Source organism: Lepidochelys olivacea, assembly GCF_965140295.1.
Source record: "Lepidochelys olivacea isolate rLepOli2 genome assembly, chromosome: 10".
Lineage (NCBI taxonomy): Eukaryota > Metazoa > Chordata > Testudines > Cheloniidae > Lepidochelys > Lepidochelys olivacea.
In genome coordinates this window covers 48,041,269-48,064,819 of record NC_140420.1, presented here as the reverse complement: position 1 = coordinate 48,064,819, position 23,551 = coordinate 48,041,269, and the positions used below count along the sequence as shown (strand labels likewise).

Genomic DNA, 23,551 nt, shown 5'->3' with positions numbered 1-23,551 from the left:
TCTGGGATAGCCCAGCCCTGTGTTTTGCCTGGCAGGATAACAATTAATGCGCCCCAGGCTTCAAGTCCCTTCAAAGTGGGCCCCTCTGTGGTTCAACCCCAATCACTGGATACCCAGAGAAATCCCAGATGCTCTGTTTCCAAAGGAACAGCGCATCCTCATTCACCAGTTTGGCATTAGCTCAGTTCTCTTGTATCACACACAGCACTTCAGCTCTAATCTAAAGTAAAAGGAGATTTATCCTCCAATCTGGAAAGCGTCTCACCCAAGTTCCCTTCAGCATTTGCAGCCAAGCCTGGCTGAAACCCCTTATTCATGATGCCAACTCGCTGTTAGTTTACTTCCTAGGCACCTGATGTTAGGATGTCTTTTTGCCCCTCAAATATTCCAGCAGGCACCTTTGATGTTTATCAGTAGATAGGGTTCCCCCTCCAATATTGACTTCTTCCTGTTAGTTTCTGTCTGAAGTCTCTGCCAGCTCCTCATTGGCATTTGTCTTAGACATTGCATGACATACAACACACAATGGTCCACCATGAAGAAAAGCATCGCCCACCCCTCCTGTCTGCAGGATTTTGTCTCAAGACCCACTACCTTTGAGAGGCCTGCTTCATCTACAAGGCCTACAGAACCTCATTTTCAGTGCTCCTTGCATACTTCCCATACCTACATCTCACAATGGTTATGATGACCTGTGTGACTCGGGTTTTCATTAGAGACCTTACATGTCATTCTTCTGGTGAACCCAGAGAGTCCCTGTGCCTCCCAGTACCCTCTGCCAAATACGTATTTGTTCCTGCAGTGCTAATAACAGATTAAGGTTTCATAGCCCTATTCCAGGGCAAGGCAGCTCTCATGCTCTGGCATCTTAGAGCTAAGCTAACTGAGAAGTTACATCATGTTCTCCCTGGGTAAGCTAGAAATAAAACCTAGGTCTCTCCAGATGACCCCAGTCACAGCCGTGCTGCTGTCTGAAATGAATGCATGGAGTGAATGCAGTCGGTTACATTCCCTGTGCTAAGCACGAGACCACAGTCTCCTTCCAGAGCTGGGTCAAGAACCCAGGAATCCTGATTCTCTGCCAAGCAGCTGTGAAGCCCACTGACAGAAAGGTTAGGTCAAGGAGCAGAGGACTGTGTCCAAACCAGGTGAGTCCCAGGGGTGTAATTTTGGCACCACATGATGGAATTGCTCTTTTCCCAGTTTAGTGAAGGTTGTAGTGAAATTTCTATTTAAAAATCAGATTTTGGCATCCCCTCTTCAAGGCACGCGAGAAAGCCAGAAAACTGGCAGGTCAGGGCCTGACAGCTCTACCAGCTGCAGTACCTCCAGGCATTGAATCCACGCCCCTCATGCAGCACCAACTCCTCTTAGTTTGGGAACTGGCCACTAATTTTGGCTTAGCAGCACTGAACCTTAGAGTCTCCTCTGTGAAATGAGGACAGGAATGATTCCTGCTCTTTGTTTCGATACAGCCAACAATATTTGGGAGGGAGAGAAACAAGCTGAGTGCAGAGAAAAGAGGGGGATTTGAAGGATGTCAGGGTCTTGGAGCTTCCCAACTAGAGGACCCATATTTTAGAGGAAGGGCTGGAGTTGTGCCAGAGGCAGGGGGAAATGTACCTCCGGCTTGAGGGCTGGATCTCAGCTAGTCAGAGGGGTCCCTTCAAGAACAGAGGGACTTTGGGAATATGGGCTGAAAAGCATTGAGAGACATGGTCTGATGGTTGAGACACCACCTTGGCATGCAAGAGACCAAGGTTAAATTCCACATTGTGCCAAAGCCTTCCTGGGCAACCTCACTTAATAACCCTGTCTTTTCCCCCCTTGTATGAAAGGTGGTCAGCATTCCCCTACCTCCCAGGGCATTGGGGGAGTCATTGGACACTGTAGATGAGGCGCTCTGACCTTAGACAGTCCCTGTCAGGACCTTACTCGCTCAGAGTCCCTTCCACTTGCAGGTGCACAGCAAGCCTCCAAGGGCCCCTGCTCAGAGAGCTGCATGTGTTGGAGGAAAGAGGCTGCTCCTGCCCCACTGCAGCATCACACGGGAGAGGGTGAATAACCACTCCGGCAGAGAGCTTGTTCTGGGAACATACACGCTGCTGCTCCCTTTGCTCTCCTCTGGCCTGCTGAGGAGGTTTATTTGTGCAACCCTGGTCTTGGATCTGCTCCCCACACAGCTAAAGGGCAGATGTTGAAGAAGTGACATCCTGTCCTAGAGCAGGGTTGGCTGTGTTGTCTCTACCACTGTAGAGAACTAGATAGAGCCCCGGATAAACTGCAGGCTAGGATCCCAAAGTGGGTCACCACCCCATTTTAATGGGTTCGCCAAGGCTGTGTTAGACTGGCTCAAACTAAAGTTGCCGACTGAGCCCCAGTGCCCAGGGCCAAAGCACAAGGGCTTCAGCCCTGTTTGGCAGGTCAGTCTTTTGCCCTAGGCAGTGGGGCTCAGGTTACAGCCCCTGCTCCCCAGGGTAAGCCATGGGGGTTTGACCCCCTGGACCAGGGCAGTAGTTGGACAACGGGGATTACAGTGCAATGAAGTTTAAAAACCCTTGCCCTAGAGCATCACCTAAAGCCAGTCATGGAGTCAGTAGGAACTCCCTCATGGCATCTGTTTCACTTAGAGGGCCCAGTGGCTGGGGGATGTGTGTTCTCTCTACTGCAAGAGCCCTGTAATGGTTACAGGTGCCAGATGGACAGTTCAGGTGGAGGGAAATCCCCCTGCCATTTGCCTCTGGGAGCCTGAAGGCAGCAATCTCTGCTTTCTTCACCTTCACATGATCTCTCCCCATGCAGCCCCGTGGGTGTGTCCATAATGTGGTTGGTGCATCAACCACACCATTTCCTTCCCCACAGAAGGGAAGGCATCTCCCTTGCCCATTAATACGTCACAGACCAGAATCAGGTCATTGGGGTTTATTTACATTAGACAGAAGGTAAAAAGGCCTGTGACTGCTCAGGCACTGGAATAGCTGCATCTTCTGTATACGAGTATCCCCAGAGTAATAAAGGCCAGTGCAATGGCAGCTGCCACTGAGATCAGACCAGCTGTAGAAGAGAATCCTACAAGAGGAAGGACACATGGTTAAAACTGCAGCTAGTTGCTTCTCCAGCAACCTCTCCTCTCCAAAAATCTACCAGGCACTCGCTGGGTACATGAGTCAAGGCCACAGTTAATAAAATGGGGGATTTTTTCTTTGAGCTGTATTGTAGGGCTGTGTTTTTTGAAGTCTTTTATAGCCATACATATTGGAGTTTGTCTACTAGAAGTGGCTGGAGCAGGAGATCAGCACCTCTTTATAAATCCCACTGGGTAATAGGTTGCAGGTCTCAGGTCACACAACTGGTGTCCCAGCAGATAAGCCCAGGCTACGGTGGCTGACAGTCCTATGTTTGACTGGCTCTGGTTGGACCCTCTCAACAAGGAGCCCTTCTTGAGTCTTGTTGACTCATTATTAACACTCCCTCCTTGGACTAAGGGATTCTTACAACTGACTTTGTAAAACTCATTTCTTCCATCTTTTAGTGCATCTTTTCCCAGCAAACCCAATGTAGATTAGTAGTGACAATAGAGGCACCATGAGACTTGTTCATTAGAACTAGTTACCCTCTGATGCTGCCTTCTCTGCTTCCATTTGAGCAACTGAGAGATCCCTTGATCCTTGATCAGTATCCAAGATGATCATGGGTCCTACCACAACATCAGCCTCAGCTTCCCTCACCAAGGGCTCACCTGTATTGGGAGAGAAGCACTACTAGAAAACCAATCCATCCCATTTTGGGTGGAAGATCCCCCAGGAACAGTCTGCTGGAGTAAGCCAGACATCTTCCCAGGTGAAGTGGGCACAGAACCTACCATGCCTGGAGGCCACATCTCTCTGGAAGCGCCTCCCTGACCATCTGTCCAGAGGGCTGCCTCTCCCAGACTGTCCTCCAAGGAATGCGCAGTTCCCAGTCTCACAGCACCTGCAGATGTCTCGGATGCCTTCCACTGGAGACCAGCTGGAACAGAACAGGAACAGTCATCTACAGTGAAGAGTTCTGTTCTAGGCTGCCTGTCACTCCCCTGATGGGGTTCTAGGCTACTCACGTGTTGCCTGCTTTGTTGAAGGAACAAGCCTTGTTCAAGGGATCTGGGGCTTGCTCAGCTGCAGTGACTTTCAGATGACAGGTGATGTAGATCTGGAAGGGAAGTGGGAAGAGGGGTTAGGACCATCCCAGGGGACCCTAACAGCTGCTTAGCCTGGGGAAATCGACTTGGAGCAGAAATGTGGGCTCTCACCAAGTTCCTGGCATCTCCTGCAAACCTGAACACATCCACCATGAACTGCAGCGTGTCCTGCCTGGGCCTGGGGGATATGAAGGCCGAGGTGGTGTCATCTGATCTCCCATCCACCAGGCACCTACACACAAGAATCAAGGGTCAGTAAGAGTCCCTGATCAGTCTTGTTTTAGTCTAGAAAGGGCTCCCAGCTCTTACCCATTGAAGTCAATGACAGCATAGCGGGGAGAGGAGTCCCTGTCTGGGCTCAGGGTGGCCACACAGCTGTCCACAAAGAGCCTCAGAGCCACATGGTTCCCAGTGTGGACATCAGCTTGGATATGCATGACCTCCCCCAGCTGGAATCCATTGGAGGGTCTCTCAGCACTCCAGTCATCTGCAAGGCAAGTTCACATTGAGCAGGACAGACAGGCAGGCAGGGCTGGGCTCCCCTGAAGGCTCCTCCCACCTACCATTCATCAGGTGCAGGGAGAAATCCAGCCTCTCCTCAGCAGACAGGGTGGAGCTGAAGGGAACCCATGTTGGCTTGATGGCTTTACTGCTCACATTGTCCTTCCTGGGAGGAGGAGCAAACCTCAGTCACTGAGCCAGATTCCAGAAGGGGAGAGAGGGGATCTGAGCATCTCAGACTCTCACCTGGGGTAGTGACACTCAATGGGAATCACAGCTGGATTGGTTCTCAGGATCACTGGGTTGCTGGCAGGGGTGGGGTTATAGTTCAGGCTTGTGCTGTAAACCAGGGAGTCTGGGGTCATCTGGGAAGCAGCAGACATGGAAGGGTTAACACTAGTACACAGAGCATTTGTAAAGTCATTCAGATGAGCCCAAGAACAAGCCTCAGCCAGATGGAAAACTTGAGCTCAAGTTTTCCAACCAGTGCCCAGTCAACTGGCAACTGCCTTTGGAAGGACTGGACACTAGAAGCAGGGGATTTCAGAGCTCAGTCTGCTAGAGCAGCCATCGGAAGATGAGCACCACAGTAGTGCCATTTTACACAACTCTGCTCACTGTTTTCCTCTGTGCAGGTTGTGAAGGAATCTCAGACAGTAAAACCCCCAGGGTTAATCTGTTAGCTGCCTTGAGGTGAATTTTGACCAGGGATTAAGGAAGCCAGTAGTCTGTCCCTTTCCCTCCTACAGACTATGCAGAGCTCAGGCTAACACCAATCAGTTTATTCAGTTGCAGGCTCCGGTCTGTGGAGTCTGCAGACAGACTTTGGATGTGTGTGTGTGGGGGGGGGGGGGGGTCTAGAAGTAAAGTCTGTCTGAGCCACAAGAGCACCCTCTTCAGGCTCCACTTGTGAGCCTGCTCCAGGAGCTGAGCAAGGCAGAATTCTTTGCCTGGCGCATGAGACTGGAAGCTAAGAAGAAGCACCCAGGAAAAACCAGGGAGCTTATCAATAACATGGACAAAATCCCACCCACTGTTCTCTCCTGCTGCCCCATTTTTACCCCATCAGACAAGGCAGGGGCAGTGATGCTAGGGATCAGTAGGGGCTCCTGACTTGCATAAATCCTTACCTGCAAGGTGCTGCCACATTCATGGAGCCCAGCTACAAAGATCACTGTGTTCTCTGCATCATTAAGGGACACGTACCGGCAGGCAGCTGGGCCAAGGCTCAGGTCAGCAGCTTTGATCAGTCTCCCCATCCCAAACAGATCCCTGTGCACAGTGATCACCATCTGAGCCTCCTCACACTGCACCATGACAGGCTGCAGCACGGACACAGCCCTGAGCTGGGAAGTATCAGCCCGAGCCCAGGGGTAGGGCTGGGCAAGAGAGAGAACATGGGCTTGTCGTTGAGGGGGCTCAGCCCTGGGGGTGGGTCTCCAGATGGCAGAGTCAATCCTAGAGAAATCCCAGGGATTGTAACAGGTCACCCCACTGACCACCCAGCACAGAAGAACAAAGCACAGGTTGTTTCTGTACCCCATCTTGCCTGCTTGCAGCAAATCCAGTATGGAGGGAAACTGCTGCTCTGGGGCTTTATACCGTGACTCAGAGCCAGATGACAGCTGTCCCAGGTAATTAACACCCTCCCCTAATCTGCAGGTAACCGGGGCCCTATCATGCCCGGTGCCCATGCCCTGAACCAGGGAAATAGGAGGGCCAATGGGAATCAGCTCCACCTGTTGGTCAGTACATCAGCTGCAGTTTGGAAAATTCCTGCCCTGTTTCGTTCAATGGAAGGCTAAGGGTGGGCTCCACCACAAAGGGACCCAGGCCCCTCAATCCCCAATTTAGGCCTGTAAATCCTGGGTTTGGCTCCACTGTGATCCACAAATCACACAGCGGCAAAGAGTCCTGAGGCACCTTATAGACTAACAGAGGTATTGGAGCATAAGCTTTCGTGGGTGAATACCCTCTTCATCAGACCCACCCACTCCCCTCTGATACAAACCATATAGCGAACTCTGTAGGTGTCCAAATTCAGCAGCACCGAAGTTTTTACACTATAAAGGTCCCTGGTGCCCGTGTCTCAGCCTCTGGGCACATGCCCAGCTGCCTCCCTCTGGGAGTCTGGGCACCTGTCTCCCACCTAAGGCCAGAGCTGTCCATGAGCTAGGGGAAGTTAGGCATTTAGTTGCCTATGTCTTATGTGGAGCCCAATTCACTAGCTGTGCTGCTTGCCCATGTTGACCCCGTTCACAATTGCACTGGAGCAGGACGCGGTGTCCTCCTCGGATCTTTTAGCCCAGCGGTTAGAGCATTCACCTGGAATGTGGGAGACCCAGGTTTCATTCCCCCTCTCTGCTGAGGGGAGAGAAAGGACGTGAACAGGGGTCTCCCATCTCTCAGAAGAATGCTTGAACCACTGAGCTAGGGGACATTCTGATGTTGGGCTTCCTCCTACTCTCCCATTCAAGCTGTTCTGTTGTGGATAAATGATGAAAGAGGGACCAGACCCCAGTGCTTCCACCTCCCACCGGGCTACAGCCGCATTCCTGGTCACTTGTTCTCTCAGTCTGGCCCATCAAGTGCTCCACTGTGGATAAGTGTGAAACTAAAATCTGTTCAAGGGGAAATTTGTGTCCTCTCTAATATCCGCATAACTCGTCAGATGAGTTCCAGAACTGGTGTTCTCCTTCCAGGGTTGGGGTGGAGTTTGGTGGGTTGAATTGTTTTCCCCAACGTGTACCCACATCTACCCCCATATCTCCCCTCCCCAGAATGGCTTGTTTCTCAAAGCGAAGAGAGGGCCTGTCCTGGAGGGAGGATCCATGTGAAACTGAGATTCCTGGGATAGGGACTGTGACACTTCTCAGGGCAGCCAGGGCTGTGCGGCAACCTAGTTGCCACCAGCCTCCTGTATGAAGGAGCCTTGCCTGTGCCAGCTGGGTTTTAGCTCCCCAATGCAACCAGCCCATCAGCGCCTCAAGCATTCTTCTCTGGGATAGCCCAGCCCTGTGTTTTGCCTGGCAGGATAACAATTAATGCGCCCCAGGCTTCAAGTCCCTTCAAAGTGGGCCCCTCTGTGGTTCAACCCCAATCACTGGATACCCAGAGAAATCCCAGATGCTCTGTTTCCAAAGGAACAGCGCATCCTCATTCACCAGTTTGGCATTAGCTCAGTTCTCTTGTATCACACACAGCACTTCAGCTCTAATCTAAAGTAAAAGGAGATTTATCCTCCAATCTGGAAAGCGTCTCACCCAAGTTCCCTTCAGCATTTGCAGCCAAGCCTGGCTGAAACCCCTTATTCATGATGCCAACTCGCTGTTAGTTTACTTCCTAGGCACCTGATGTTAGGATGTCTTTTTGCCCCTCAAATATTCCAGCAGGCACCTTTGATGTTTATCAGTAGATAGGGTTCCCCCTCCAATATTGACTTCTTCCTGTTAGTTTCTGTCTGAAGTCTCTGCCAGCTCCTCATTGGCATTTGTCTTAGACATTGCATGACATACAACACACAATGGTCCACCATGAAGAAAAGCATCGCCCACCCCTCCTGTCTGCAGGATTTTGTCTCAAGACCCACTACCTTTGAGAGGCCTGCTTCATCTACAAGGCCTACAGAACCTCATTTTCAGTGCTCCTTGCATACTTCCCATACCTACATCTCACAATGGTTATGATGACCTGTGTGACTCGGGTTTTCATTAGAGACCTTACATGTCATTCTTCTGGTGAACCCAGAGAGTCCCTGTGCCTCCCAGTACCCTCTGCCAAATACGTATTTGTTCCTGCAGTGCTAATAACAGATTAAGGCTTCATAGCCCTATTCCAGGGCAAGGCAGCTCTCATGCTCTGGCATCTTAGAGCTAAGCTTACTGAGAAGTTACATCATGTTCTCCCTGGGTAAGCTAGAAATAAAACCTAGGTCTCTCCAGATGACCCCAGTCACAGCCGTGCTGCTGTCTGAAATGAATGCATGGAGTGAATGCAGTCGGTTACATTCCCTGTGCTAAGCACGAGACCACAGTCTCCTTCCAGAGCTGGGTCAAGAACCCAGGAATCCTGATTCTCTGCCAAGCAGCTGTGAAGCCCACTGACAGAAAGGTTAGGTCAAGGAGCAGAGGACTGTGTCCAAACCAGGTGAGTCCCAGGGGTGTAATTTTGGCACCACATGATGGAATTGCTCTTTTCCCAGTTTAGTGAAGGTTGTAGTGAAATTTCTATTTAAAAATCAGATTTTGGCATCCCCTCTTCAAGGCACGCGAGAAAGCCAGAAAACTGGCAGGTCAGGGCCTGACAGCTCTACCAGCTGCAGTACCTCCAGGCATTGAATCCACACCCCTCATGCAGCACCAACTCCTCTTAGTTTGGGAACTGGCCACTAATTTTGGCTTAGCAGCACTGAACCTTAGAGTCTCCTCTGTGAAATGAGGACAGGAATGATTCCTGCTCTTTGTTTCGATACAGCCAACAATATTTGGGAGGGAGAGAAACAAGCTGAGTGCAGAGAAAGGAGGGGGATTTGAAGGATGTCAGGGTCTTGGAGCTTCCCAACTAGAGGACCCATATTTTAGAGGAAGGGCTGGAGTTGTGCCAGAGGTAGGGGGAAATGTACCTCCGGCTTGAGGGCTGGATCTCAGCTAGTCAGAGGGGACAAGAACAGAGGGACTTTGGGAATACGGGCTGAAAAGCATTGAGAGACATGGTCTGATGGTTGAGACACCACCTTGGCATGCAAGAGACCAAGGTTAAATTCCACATTGTGCCAAAGCCTTCCTGGGCAACCTCACTTAATAACCCTGTCTTTTCCCCCCTTGTATGAAAGGTGGTCAGCATTCCCCTACCTCCCAGGGCATTGGGGGAGTCATTGGACACTGTAGATGAGGCGCTCTGACCTTAGACAGTCCCTGTCAGGACCTTACTCGCTCAGAGTCCCTTCCACTTGCAGGTGCACAGCAAGCCTCCAAGGGCCCCTGCTCAGAGAGCTGCATGTGTTGGAGGAAAGAGGCTGCTCCTGCCCCACTGCAGCATCACACGGGAGAGGGTGAATAACCACTCCGGCAGAGAGCTTGTTCTGGGAACATACACGCTGCTGCTCCCTTTGCTCTCCTCTGGCCTGCTGAGGAGGTTTATTTGTGCAACCCTGGTCTTGGATCTGCTCCCCACACAGCTAAAGGGCAGATGTTGAAGAAGTGACATCCTGTCCTAGAGCAGGGTTGGCTGTGTTGTCTCTACCACGGTAGAGACCTAGATAGAGCCCTTTACACTTGGGTTTGAGTAGAGGCTGCATGATCATTGTTGTACAGGCCTCATTCCACTGCAGGTAAGGGCACAGAAACTGGAAGGTTTTTTTTAAGACACTTTCTGCCTAGGCCTGGTGGTAAGAGAACAGGGCTAGCCTGCAGAACTAACTAGCCTGAGCCTAAAGAGTTCACCCCAGCCATGATTTCAGTCCATGGTGAGACCAGGTTGTCTAAAGTGCCCCCATCCTTCTCTCTAAGGTGAGTAGTTACCCTAGAGCAGCAGTTCTTAAACTGCAGGTTAGGATCCCAAAGTGGGTCACCACCCCATTTTAATGGGTTTGCTAAGGCTGTGTTAGACTGGCTCAAACTAAAGTTGCCGACTGAGCCCCAGTGCCCAGGGCCAAAGCACAAGGGCTTCAGCCCTGTTTGGCAGATCTCAGTCTTTTGCCCTAGGCAGTGGGGCTCAGGTTACAGCCCCTGCTCCCCAGGGTAAGCCCTGGGGGTTTGACCCCCTGGACCAGGGCAGTAGTTGAACAACGGGGATTACAGTGCAATGAAGTTTAAAAACCCTTGCCCTAGAGCATCACCTAAAGCCAGTCATGGAGTCAGTAGGAACTCCCTCATGGCATCTGTTTCACTTAGAGGGCACAGTGGCTGGGGGATGTGTGTTCTCTCTACTGCAAGAGCCCTGTAATGGTTACAGGTGCCAGATGGACAGTTCAGATGGAGGGAAATCCCCCTGCCATTTGCCTCTGGGAGCCTGAAGGCAGCAATCTCTGCTTTCTTCACCCTCACATGATCTCTCCCCATGCAGCCCCGTGGGTGTGTCCATAATGTGGTTGGTGCATCAACCACACCATTTCCTTCCCCACAGAAGGGAAGGCATCTCCCTTGCCCATTAATACGTCACAGACCAGAATCAAGTCATTGGGGTTTATTTACATTAGACAGAAGGTAAAAAGGGCTGTGACTGCTCAGGCACTGGAATGGCTGCATCTTCTGTATACGAGTATCCCCAGTGTAATAAAGGCCAGTGCAATGGCAGCTGCCACTGAGATCAGACCAGCTGTGGAAGAGAATCCTAGAAGAGGAAGGACACATGGTTAAAACTGCAGCTAGTTGCTTCTCCAGCAACCTCTCCTCTCCAAAAATCTACCAGGGACTCGCTGGGTACATGAGTCAAGGCCACAGTTAATAAAATGGGGGATTTTTTCTTTGAGCTGTATTGTAGGGCTGTGTTTTTTGAAGTCTTTTATAGCCATACATATTGGAGTTTGTCTACTAGAAGTGGCTGGAGCAGGAGATCAGCACCTCTTTATAAATCCCACTGGATAATAGGTTGCAGGTCTCAGGTCACACAACTGGTGTCCCAGCAGGTAAGCCCAGGCTACAGTGGCCGACAGTCCTATGTATGACTGGCTCTGGTTGGACCCTCTCAACAAGGAGCCCTTCTTGAGTCTTGTTGACTCATTATTAACACTCCCTCCTTGGACTAAGGGATTCTTACAACTGACTTTGTAAAACTCATTTCTTCCATCTTTTAGTGCATCTTTTCCCAGCAAACCCAATGTAGATTAGTAGTGACAATAGAGGCACCATGAGACTTGTTCATTAGAACTAGTTACCCTCTGATGCTGCCTTCTCTGCTTCCATTTGAGCAACTGAGAGATCCCTTGATCCTTGATCAGTATCCAAGATGATCATGGGTCCTACCACAACATCAGCCTCAGCTTCCCTCACCAAGGGCTCACCTGTATTGGGAGAGAAGCACTACTAGAAAACCAATCCATCCCATTTTGGGTGGAAGATCCCCTAGGAACAGTCTGCTGGAGTAAGCCAGACATCTTCCCAGGTGAAGTGGGCACAGAACCTACCATGCCTGGAGGCCACATCTCTCTGGAAGCGCCTCCCTGACCATCTGTCCAGAGGGCTGCCTCTCCCAGACTGTCCTCCAAGGAATGCGCAGTTCCCAGTCTCACAGCACCTGCAGATGTCTCGGATGCCTTCCACTGGAGACCAGCTGGAACAGAACAGGAACAGTCATCTACAGTGAAGAGTTCTGTTCTAGGCTGCCTGTCACTCCCCTGATGGGGTTCTAGGCTACTCACATGTTGCCTGCTTTGTTGAAGGAACAAGCCTTGTTCAAGGGATCTGGGGCTTGCTCAGCTGCAGTGACTTTCAGATGACAGGTGATGTAGATCTGGAAGGGAAGTGGGAAGAGGGGTTAGGACCATCCCAGGGGACCCTAACAGCTGCTTAGCCTGGGGAAATCGACTTGGAGCAGAAATGTGGGCTCTCACCAAGTTCCTGGCATCTCCTGCAAACCTGAACACATCCACCATGAACTGCAGTGAGTCCTGCCTGGGCCTGGGGGATATGAAGGCCGAGGTGGTGTCATCTGATCTCCCATCCACCAGGCACCTACACACAAGAACTCTGGTTAGTAAGATCCCCACAGACTTGAGGTAGATTCTAGACTAGAAAGGGCTCCCAGCTCTTACCCATTGAAGTCAATGACAGCATAGCGGGGAGAGGAGTCCCTGTCTGGGCTCAGGGTGGCCACACAGCTGTCCACAAAGAGCCTCAAAGCCACATGGTTCCCAGTGTGGACATCAGCTTGGATATGCATGACCTCCCCCAGCTGGAATCCATTGGAGGGTCTCTCAGCACTCCAGTCATCTGCAAGGCAAGTTCACAGTGAGCAGGACAGACAGGACAGGGCTCAGCTCCCCTGAAGGCTCCTCCCACCTACCATTCATCAGGTGCAGGGAGAAATCCAGCCTCTCCTCAGCAGACAGGGTGGAGCTGAAGGGAACCCATGTTGGCTTGATGGCTTTACTGCTCACATTGTCCTTCCTGGGAGGAGGAGCAAACCTCAGTCACTGAGCCAGATTCCAGAAGGGGAGGGAGGGGATCTGAGCATCTCAGACTCTCACCTGGGGTAGTGACACTCAATGGGAATCACAGCTGGATTGGTTCTCAGGATCACTGGGTTGCTGGCAGGGGTGGGGTTATAGTTCAGGCTTGTGCTGTAAACCAGGGAGTCTGGGGTCATCTGGAAGGAGGGGACATTGGACAGATTAAGGGCAAGTAGTTCAGCTGAGAGCTGAGAATTTAAGACAGTTCTCCAGGAAGCGGGCATGTCTTCCAACAAGTAGTTCCTGTGCTCATTCTGCTGAGCAGCCATCAAAATACTGGAGCTATGGTAGTGCCCCCCTTCGCATGACTATTCACGCGTTTCCTCTGTGCCTGTTCTGAGGTATGTGCCATACAGTAACTGCCCCCCCCCCCATGTAAAACACACTCACTCCACTTCTCAAGTTACTGCGCTAGCAGAGTACAGAAACACATTCAGCTGCCTCCTTCCCATCTACAGGGTTTGGAGATCTCACAGAATTCAGTGAGCCAAACTGGGCTTTCCTGGCAGTAAAAGTCCCTGGCTTGGACTGAGCACAAGGGTCCACTTGTGAAATCTGACAGAGCCACCATGGCTCACTCCCCATGCATGCTCTTAAACCACCTTTTGGAGCATAAAGACATGAAATAGTTCTTAACTGTAAGGAGACTGAAGACTAAGGGGAAAAGACACCCTCCCCTCCAAGAAATAGCTAGCGGCTCAGTAACTGAGCCAAGACCCTGTGCTGCACTGTTACCCCTTTTTAATCCCACAAATAGGAAGCTCCTGGTTTCTATGAAGCTGCCTTACCTGCAAGGTGCTGCCACATTCATGGAGCCCAGCTGCAAAGGTCACAGTGTTCTCTGCAGCATTAAGGGATGTGTACCTGCAGGTGGCCTGGCCAAGGCTCAGGTCAGCAGCTTTGATCAGTCTCCCCGTGCCAAACAGATCCCTGTGCACAGTGATCACCATCTGAGCCTCCTCACACTGCACTGTGACAGGCTGCAGCAGGGACACAGCCCTGAGCTGGGAAGCATCAACCCGAGCCCAGGGGGAGGGCTGGGCAAGAGAAGGCACATGGGCTTGTCGTTGAGGGGGCTCAGCTCTGGGGGTGGGTCTCCAGACGGCAGAGTCAATCCTAGAGAAATCCCAGGGATTGTAACAGGTCACCCCACTGACCACCCAGCACAGAAGAGCAAAGCCCAGGCTACCTCTGTACCCCATCCTGCCTACCAGTAGCAAACCCAGTATGGGGAGAATCTGCTGCTGTGGGCCTTTTATACCCTGCACCTAAAGCCAGTTCACAGCTGCTCCAGGTAATGAACACCCTCCCCTAGACTGCAAGCAGCTGGGGCCCAATCACATCCACTACCCATCCCTGGAGCAGGGAAATGGGAGGACCAATGGGAATCAGCTCCACCTGTTGGTCAGTTCATCAGTTGTATTCTGGGAGATTCCTGTGAGGTTTCATTCAATTAAATCTGACACATTTTGTCGTGGATGTGAAACATCAGCTGTGCAGAGTCTGCAATGCTGATACTCAATTCCAAAGGGGATTTTTATTATGGAGCAGTGATCGCTGCATCATGGTTACGTTTGAAACCCACTCTCTGTTTAAATTCCTGGTCTCTGAATTTTGCCTCTTATCTGAACTTGGTGTCGATAGTCAGATCAGCTCCCAAACTGGCAATCTAGTTCAGCGGCTGAGGTGCATTTTGGGATGCCAACTTGAGTTCATTTGACCAAAGGGTTTGCCAGCCACAGCTCTCCCAAGTGGCCTACTTTTAAATTTTGAGTATGCTGTTGGAACAATCTGATCATGATATTTTTCCACAGCTAAGAAATGATCAGGGAGGGATCCCCGTGAAACGGAGATCGTTGGGCTACCCCTGCTGAAGGCTAAGGTCCAGTCCAAAGAACAAGTCCCAAAACTTAGCCTATCCAAAATCCTTCTGTTTTATTTCTGGTCCTGGGGAAGAGCCCAGGGGTTTTCTGTGAGCCATGCATGCTGTGCCTGTATGCACAGATAAACACAGGATTCCTCTTTCAACCAGGGGACAGGGCACTGGGCTAGGAACCATGACCCAGCTCCTCATAGGTAGTTAGGCTCAATGGAATTTAGGAGCCTAAATACCTTGGAAGAACTGGGCCCAGGAGACTGTAAGTTCAAGATTTGTTGCTTCCAGCGATGGCTGTTCATATTTATGTGTATTTATACTTGACTAGCTTCCTCCGCATGCACTAGGGGAGACAGGTCTCATTCTCCCCTGTTTTATAGGTAACGTCACCAAGAGGCTGCACAATGGTCCTCTTGGGAAAGGTCACATTTATATCTAGCTCATTAATATGGCAGACCTGAGTGTCATCCACTGAGCCAGGCTGTCTATTGAAGCGAACATCCAAAGCATGTGGTTGGTTGTCCTGTCTGTAGCCACGGTTCTAACCACTAGAGAACACTTCCATTCCTGACACAAGCAGCCTGACTCTGCTGCTGTCTAACCAACCGTTGAACAGTCCACTTATACGGTGGATTAGCTGAATGGGCAGAGGGCCACGGGCTGGTTCTAAAGGGCCTGCGTTAAATTGGATGCCGATCATGGTTGGGCATTTTATGGTTCCACCTGATAGAAATTCTCTGTAGCCAGTTCAGTGAAGGCCGCAGCTAAATTTCTCTTTAAAACCAAATTTTGCATTTTTTTTTTCAAAATCACTTACATGGGAATTTAGATAGGTGGCCACTAATTCTGGCCCTTTGTCAGCGTGCCTCAGTTCCCCTGTGAGAGATGGGGATGATTACACGACCCCTCCCTAACTGCAGGTTTGGATAGATAAATGCAGTCATAGTGGAGGGATGTTAGGGGCAGGGAGCTGTCTAGAGTGGAACAAAGGGCTGGGTTGAAAGCTTAAGGAATGGGGGGAAGGTTAAAGTTGTCCTAGAGGCAGCTGAGCAGTCAGTATCTCTGCAGCACCAGGCGTGGGAAGGTTGGGAGAACAGAGGGACGGTCAGCGGCTAGAGCCAGCTCTGCTCTTTTGAGGGCAGTATGTGTGCAGAACCCCGCTGATGACCTTGAGGTGTGTTCTGGTGGTTGAAGCACTGGCTTTGGACTCCCCAGCTCAGGGTTCAACTTCTAGTTCTGCTGCCATATTCTTGGGGGACCACGACCATGTCACAGCCTCTCTATGTCTCAGTTTCCACAGGTGTAAAATAGGGATAAAATTCCTCCCTGCATCTTGTGTCATCACAGGTGCCGACTCCATGGGTGCTCTGGGGCTGGAGCACCCATGGGGAAAAAAAATGGTGGGTGCTGAGCACCCACTGGCAACCCAGTGCCTCCTGCCTTCCAGCGGGCCTTGCCCATCAGCACCTCCCGCTCCCTGTGCCTCCCACCCACCATGAACAGTTCTTGCCTCTGTGCTCCCAGCCAGGAGGGCAGGTACCTGGGGCTTCTTGCTTCCAGCAGAGAGATCCACAGCTGGAGTCTAGCTGGCTGCTGTACTCCTGGCAGGGACTCTGGGGGGCAGTAGGGCTCCCAGGGGGTAGCCCAGGTAGCAGCCCAAGCCAGAATAGCAGCCAGGCTGGGGAACTGGCTTTCTTGTTAGTTTCATGGCTCCCCTGGAGCCACAAAATTGACAAGAACAGCTGATGTATGGAACAGTATCTACCCAGACACTCCATCATCCTAACTACATGGACAGAAGTGCTACACCACTCCCTGCGATGGTTTTATGATGTTGCCATTGCAGGGGAGTTACATTTCAGCACAAGTGTTCACTGTAGACAAGGCCATAGTTTTCCCCACAGCAGCACAGCCCTATGAAGATGTTTAGGAGGCACATGGGATTATTTCCTATTCCACATCTTGTCAGATAGGAACATGCATCTTAGCTGCTGGCATCCTCCACCCTAGCATTACTGGTGCCCTCAGTGGTCCTGCTCTCTATGCACCCCTTCCCCCCCCCCCAGGCCTGCTCTGTCCCCTGCATTTGCAGTTTTCCTTCCAAGGGAGTTTTTACTGTACCAGGTTTCAGAGTAGCAGCCGTGTTAGTCTGTAGTTGCAAAAGGAAAATGAGTACTAGTGGCACCTTAGAGACTAGCTAATTTATTTGAGCATAAGCTTTCGTGAGCTACAGCTCACTTCCTCGGATGCATTCGATGCTCAGATAAACTGGTTAGTCTCTAAAGGTGCCACTAGTACGTCTTTTCTTTTTACTGTACCAGGACTTTTCTACAGCAAGGCAGGTTGGATGGAGGATGCTGGCTACAGAGGTCATCAGAGCCCAGCTGCAGCGTCCCTTCCCCACACTGTAAGGGGTGTCATGCAGCAGAGTTTTCTGACCAAGATAGTGCAGGAGGTTGTTTAAGTGATGTTGGCTGGGCCACTGTATAAATAAGCCAAGCCCTACTGAACCACCGCAGGGCCAGGACTATGACTAATACCTGGCCACCGAAGTTATACCAGAGATGAGTTTGGTCCACTGGTAGCTTGTTCTCATTAGCAATAATGCTACCCTAGACTTGACCAGGTGTAAATTCCAGCTGGAGGAAGCTTATCTGCACTTGGCTGTTGAGCTTGCCAACTTTAAAATAAAATGGTTGAGTGGGGTATTGTGAGGGGCTAGTTGCCCTGACAGTGATACCCTGGTACATAGGGAGGCAGGGAGCCCCTCCCACTCCACAGCCACACTAGTTATAGCGTGGGTGTCTCCCCTCGAGGTGGAATTTATACCTTTCTATCTAGGATAGGCCTGCTGTTAGATCTGTTCTCAGCATTCTGGCTGCCTCTAGCTGTTGTCACCAGTGACTTCCAGCCATGACTCCCCCTGCAAATTAAGGCAGACTGCTTTTGTTTGGAGAAGGACTACAGGTAGCAGGTGTTAGATCCCAAGCAGCTCAGGACAGCACTGCCAACATTTCACATTAACAGCTCAACTCTGTTGCCAGGAGAGAGGCTAACTCTGCCCTCATCCCGCCACTGTGTGAATAGTAATCACTGCAGTGTCAGTTCATGAGGAGACCAGCTGGTTGAGTTACCCCCACAGCACAGAAAGCATCACTCCCACCCATTAAGAAGTCAGCACTGACCAGACTCAAGTCCATTTATGGGTTTATTTTACATGACACAGAAGGGCCAAGTCACATGACAGCACCAGCCATTGCACGGCTGCGGTTTTTGTATATGAAGCAGATGGTCAGAGTCACGGAGGCCAAACCAATAGCAGCCGCCACCAAGCTCAGCCCAAGCACCAGCCCAGGAGTCTCTTCTGCACCTGTAGGAAAGATCTGTGGTTAGAATGGGAACCAGGCACTTTTCCAGCTTTAGTGAAATCGCTGGGTGTTTGTATCCTACATAGGCAAGCCAGTTATTCCCTCTTTTGTAGCCAGGCATTTGATTTTTCCCTTCTTAAGTGTAGTGCTTAGCACTTCATGGACTTTCATCTTGAATTCTCCAGTCAGTTTTGAATTCTTATCCTGTACTCCAGAGTGCAAGCTGAGAGGGGTTGCACGGTGTCAGCCACATTTTAAGTACACTCACCCCTCTTATCTAAGAGATTCACAAAAATATTGACTAGTACCAGACCCAGGGACTGTCTGCTTAAATACACCCTCTCAGAGTCACAGCAGACCACTGATAATTACTGAGTAATATCTTTCAACCAGTTGCATCTACATGCATTTCCTTAGTTTGCTTATGAGACTCATTGGACTGATCCAAGGCTGACTAAAAAAGTCTATACACACACCTGACATCTGCTTCCCCCACCTCCTGCACCACTAGGCCAGTAATTTCCTTTTTTGACAGTTATTGATCAAGAACAAATGTCAAACCAATTCATGCTGCCTACTCCCTATAACCCTATTGTCTTCTAGGCACCTACCTGTAAGGTATGGCACAATCAGTTTGTAATAAAGTTAGGCTAACTAGTCCTATTTCCCAGGCCTTTGGTTCCCCTTTTTAAAGCTTGGTGCAAACGTAGTGCCTATCTAGTCCTTTGGGACCTCATCTCAGAGTGCATGGAGGACGAGTGATCACTAACGGTTCAGAGATGGTTTCAGCTAGTTCCGTAGGACAGATATCAGGCCCTGCCAACTAGAATACAGCTCAATACTTTCTATCCTGTTCTTTACCTACTTTGGCTTGTGTTCCTTCCACCTTGTTAATAGTGGTGTTGAGTATCTGGTCACCGTAAACCTTTTTAATGGTGACTGAAGAAAAATAGGCACTAGACACCTCAGCCTTCTTGATGTCATCCCTTATTAGATCCCCTCCCCACTAAGGAAAGGGCAGCCCCTTTCCTTAGTCTCTTGCTCCTAATGTATTTGCAGAATGGCTTTTTGCCTTTTATGTCCCTTGGCAGGTGTAACTCATTTTTGTGCCTTAGTCTGATTTTGTCCCTACATGCTTGTGCTAGCATTTTGTACTCCTTAGCATTTTTAGGACATTAAAGAGCTCTTGATGGAGCCATAGTGACCTTACTCTACCTTTCCTTTAAATTGGGATAGTTTGCAGGTGTGCTTGTAATATTTCTCCTTGAGAAATTGCTAGCTCTTCTGAATTCCTTTTCCCCTTAAATTACCTTCCCTTGGGACCTTTCCCTACCTGTCTGTTAATCGGCTATTTTTGAAGTCCATTATCTTGATTTTACTGCTCTTGCCTTAGGCTTGTAAGAGATCATTGCAGGATCTCTTCCACCCCAATTGCCTTCCACCTTCTGATTTGTTACCAATGCCTCCCTGTTGGTCAGGATCAAGTCTCAGATGGCTCTCCTCAGTTACTGCCTCTACTCTCCAAAACAGAATGTAGTGTGAACTTGTTGGAAGAATTAGTTTTTGCTGTATTGGACAACCCAGATGTCTTAGAAAAGAAAGTCCCCCATTACCACCAGGTCTCCTGTTTTGATATTTCTATTATGTCCTAGAAATTCCTCATCCACTTCTTCCTGATTTGGAATCTACAATGGACCTGCACTCCCCCCCCCCCCCGGATATATTCTTTAGGCAGAGACATTAAACTGATCTAAGATCCAGGAGAGGACACAGAACACATGTACATCAAGAATAGACAAGGTATCCTTTTTTTAAATCCTGTCCTTCCTGAAGGAGCTATATCCATCTATAGCTACATTCCAGTCATGAGATTTCTCCCACCAAGCTGGGACATAAGCTAAACTTATGTACTTCTACCACCACTTTATTCCCCATACTCCTTGGATGTTGATCCACAAATCCAAGACATGATCAGATTCCCACCTTGTTAATCCTATGACCCTACTGTAATTTTCCATGTTCCCTCCTAAATCTAGCCCTCTGTTAAGGTCACTCTATTGGTTCTGTGGTATGTGTTTTGTCATAACTTCCTGGAGCAGGAGTCAGGCACTTCCTGTTAAACAAGCCACGCAGATTATAAATTAGTCTCAGCCACTTTAGTGCTTCAGCCCAGCTGGGGGTGGAGTCAGGAGTGGAGGATGGAGAACTTCCCTGGATTCTAGTTTGCTTCTTTTGGGTCCTCCCCACTGGTCTGACAGCTCATAGGTTTGTCCTGGCAAAGCCATTTACTCAGTGTTCCCTTGGGTTGCAGGGCTGAGCCTGGTGGTTGCAGGGAGTTTTCACTTTTCATAAAAGGCCCAATGCCCTGAAGGTGCATGGATTACTACTATACAAGTTAAGTACCTGGTGATGCTGCCTTCCCTACTTCCATTTGATCTTCCACAAGATTCCTGGATCCCCAATAGGCATCAGTGATGAATAGGGGTCCTACCACAACATCAGCCTCAGCCTCCCTCAGTGAGGAGTCACCTGTATTGAGGTAAGAGATGTTACTACATGGGTGTTGCTTCGTTATCCACATTGTGATAAAGCCAAGCTGAAGGTCCCTGGGTTGTCTAGCAGAACCCCCTTTTTTATTGAGAGACCTAAACACCACACAGCCACCTATTAACTCTGATTATAGAGATCCTACCATGCCTGGAGGCCACGTCTCTCTGGAAGCGCCTCCCTGACCATCTGTCCAGAGGGTTCACTCTCCTGGACTGTCCAGCCAGCCCACAGTTCCCAGTCTCACAGCACCTGCAGATGTCTCGGGTGCCTTCCACTGGAGACCAGCTGGAACAGAACAGGAACAGTCATCTACAGTGAAGAGTTCTGTTCTAGGCTGCCTGTCACTCCCCTGATGGGGTTCTAGGCTACTCACATGTTGCCTGCTTTGTTGAAGGAACAAGCCTTGTTCAAGGGATCTGGGGCTTGCTCAGCTGCAGTGACTTTCAGATGACAGGTGATGTAGATCTGGAAGGGAAGTGGGAAGAGGGGTTAGGACCATCCCAGGGGACCCTAACAGCTGCTTAGCCTGGGGAAATCGACTTGGAGCAGAAATGTGGGCTCTCACCAAGTTCCTGGCATCTCCTGCAAACCTGAACACATCCACCATGAACTGCAGCGTGTCCTGCCTGGGCCTGGGGGATATGAAGGCCGAGGTGGTGTCATCTGATCTCCCATCCACCAGGCACCTACACACAAGAATCAAGGGTCAGTAAGAGTCCCTGATCAGTCTTGTTTTAGTCTAGAAAGGGCTCCCAGCTCTTACCCATTGAAGTCAATGACAGCATAGCGGGGAGAGGAGTCCCTGTCTGGGCTCAGGGTGGCCACACAGCTGTCCACAAAGAGCCTCAGAGCCACATGGTTCCCAGTGTGGACATCAGCTTGGATATGCATGACCTCCCCCAGCTGGAATCCATTGGAGGGTCTCTCAGCACTCCAGTCATCTGCAAGGCAAGTTCACATTGAGCAGGACAGACAGGCAGGCAGGGCTGGGCTCCCCTGAAGGCTCCTCCCACCTACCATTCATCAGGTGCAGGGAGAAATCCAGCCTCTCCTCAGCAGACAGGGTGGAGCTGAAGGGAACCCATGTTGGCTTGATGGCTTTACTGCTCACATTGTCCTTCCTGGGAGGAGGAGCAAACCTCAGTCACTGAGCCAGATTCCAGAAGGGGAGAGAGGGGATCTGAGCATCTCAGACTCTCACCTGGGGTAGTGACACTCAATGGGAATCACAGCTGGATTGGTTCTCAGGATCACTGGGTTGCTGGCAGGGGTGGGGTTATAGTTCAGGCTTGTGCTGTAAACCAGGGAGTCTGGGGTCATCTAGGAAGCAGCAGACATGGAAGGGTTAACACTAGTACACAGAGCATTTGTAAAGTCATTCAGATGAGCCCAAGAACAAGCCTCAGCCAGATGGAAAACTTGAGCTCAAGTTTTCCAACCAGTGCCCAGTCAACTGGCAACTGCCTTTGGAAGGACTGGACACTAGAAGCAGGGGATTTCAGAGCTCAGTCTGCTAGAGCAGCCATCGGAAGATGAGCACCACAGTAGTGCCATTTTACACAACTCTGCTCACTCTTTTCCTCTGTGCAGGTTGTGAAGGAATCTCAGACAGTAAAACCCCCAGGGTTAATCTGTTAGCTGCCTTGAGGTGAATTTTGACCAGGGATTAAGGAAGCCAGTAGTCTGTCCCTTTCCCTCCTACAGACTATGCAGAGCTCAGGCTAACACCAATCAGTTTATTCAGTTGCAGGCTCCGGTCTGTGGAGTCTGCAGACAGACTTTGGACGGGGGGGCTAGAAGTAAAGTCTGTCTGAGCCACAAGAGCACCCTCTTCAGGCTCCACTTGTGAGCCTGCTCCAGGAGCTGAGCAAGGCAGAATTCTTTGCCTGGCGCATGAGACTGGAAGCTAAGAAGAAGCACCCAGGAAAAACCAGGGAGCTTATCAATAACATGGACAAAATCCCACCCACTGTTCTCTCCTGCTGCCCCATTTTTACCCCATCAGACAAGGCAGGGGCAGTGATGCTAGGGATCAGTAGGGGCTCCTGACTTGCATAAATCCTTACCTGCAAGGTGCTGCCACATTCATGGAGCCCAGCTACAAAGATCACTGTGTTCTCTGCATCATTAAGGGACACGTACCGGCAGGCAGCTGGGCCAAGGCTCAGGTCAGCAGCTTTGATCAGTCTCCCCATCCCAAACAGATCCCTGTGCACAGTGATCACCATCTGAGCCTCCTCACACTGCACCATGACAGGCTGCAGCACGGACACAGCCCTGAGCTGGGAAGTATCAGCCCGAGCCCAGGGGTAGGGCTGGGCAACAGAGAGAACATGGGCTTGTCGTTGAGGGGGCTCAGCCCTGGGGGTGGGTCTCCAGATGGCAGAGTCAATCCTAGAGAAATCCCAGGGATTGTAACAGGTCACCCCACTGACCACCCAGCACAGAAGAACAAAGCACAGGTTGTTTCTGTACCCCATCTTGCCTGCTTGCAGCAAATCCAGTATGGAGGGAAACTGCTGCTCTGGGGCTTTATTCCGTGACTCAGAGCCAGGTGACAGCTGTCCCAGGTAATTAACACCCTCCCCTAATCTGCAGGTAACCGGGGCCCAATCATGCCCAGTGCCCACGCCCTGAACCAGGGAAATAGGAGGGCCAATGGGAATCAGCTCCACCTGTTGGTCAGTACATCAGCTGCAGTTTGGAAAATTCCTGCCCTGTTTCGTTCAATGGAAGGCTAAGGGTGGGCTCCACCACAAAGGGACCCAGGCCCCTCAATCCCCAATTTAGGCCTGTAAATCCTGGGTTTGGCTCCACTGTGATCCACAAATCACACAGCGGCAAAGAGTCCTGAGGCACCTTATAGACTAACAGAGGTATTGGAGCATAAGCTTCCGTGGGTGAATACCCTC

General features: G+C 50.5%; 3 protein-coding genes and 1 long non-coding RNA gene across 4 annotated transcripts; all 4 read right to left on the bottom strand.

Annotated features, from left to right (window-relative positions):
• Window positions 1–2,983: 2,983 nt before the first annotated feature.
• On the bottom strand, window positions 2,984–4,005 carry LOC311527680. Its single transcript, XR_014713417.1, has 3 exons — window positions 3,863–4,005; window positions 3,614–3,739; window positions 2,984–3,069 (listed from the first exon to the last, which is right to left on the bottom strand). It is a non-coding gene; the product is annotated as an uncharacterized lncRNA (long non-coding RNA).
• Window positions 4,006–4,092: 87 nt separating this feature from the next.
• Window positions 4,093–5,994, bottom strand: LOC311526899 (zona pellucida sperm-binding protein 3-like; the record flags this gene model as incomplete). The annotated part of the gene is made up of 6 exons (XM_084640366.1): window positions 4,093–4,188; window positions 4,289–4,409; window positions 4,487–4,664; window positions 4,741–4,844; window positions 4,925–5,043; window positions 5,809–5,994. The coding sequence occupies 6 exons, from the start codon at window positions 5,992–5,994 to the stop codon at window positions 4,093–4,095; spliced, it is 804 nt and encodes a 267-aa protein (XP_084496492.1).
• Window positions 5,995–10,901: 4,907 nt separating this feature from the next.
• On the bottom strand, window positions 10,902–14,047 carry LOC311527433 (zona pellucida sperm-binding protein 3-like; the record flags this gene model as incomplete). Its single annotated transcript, XM_084641410.1, has 9 exons — window positions 10,902–11,008; window positions 11,553–11,678; window positions 11,802–11,947; window positions 12,036–12,127; window positions 12,228–12,348; window positions 12,429–12,606; window positions 12,680–12,783; window positions 12,864–12,982; window positions 13,634–14,047. The coding sequence occupies 9 exons, from the start codon at window positions 14,045–14,047 to the stop codon at window positions 10,902–10,904; spliced, it is 1,407 nt and encodes a 468-aa protein (XP_084497536.1).
• A 3,869-nt stretch (window positions 14,048–17,916) lies between these two features.
• LOC311526897 (zona pellucida sperm-binding protein 3-like) lies at window positions 17,917–22,891 on the bottom strand (the record flags this gene model as incomplete). The annotated part of the gene is made up of 9 exons (XM_084640361.1): window positions 17,917–18,091; window positions 20,493–20,618; window positions 20,782–20,924; window positions 21,013–21,104; window positions 21,205–21,325; window positions 21,403–21,580; window positions 21,657–21,760; window positions 21,841–21,959; window positions 22,706–22,891. The coding sequence occupies 9 exons, from the start codon at window positions 22,889–22,891 to the stop codon at window positions 17,958–17,960; spliced, it is 1,203 nt and encodes a 400-aa protein (XP_084496487.1). The 3' UTR covers window positions 17,917–17,957.
• Between the last annotated feature and the right edge of the window lie 660 nt (window positions 22,892–23,551).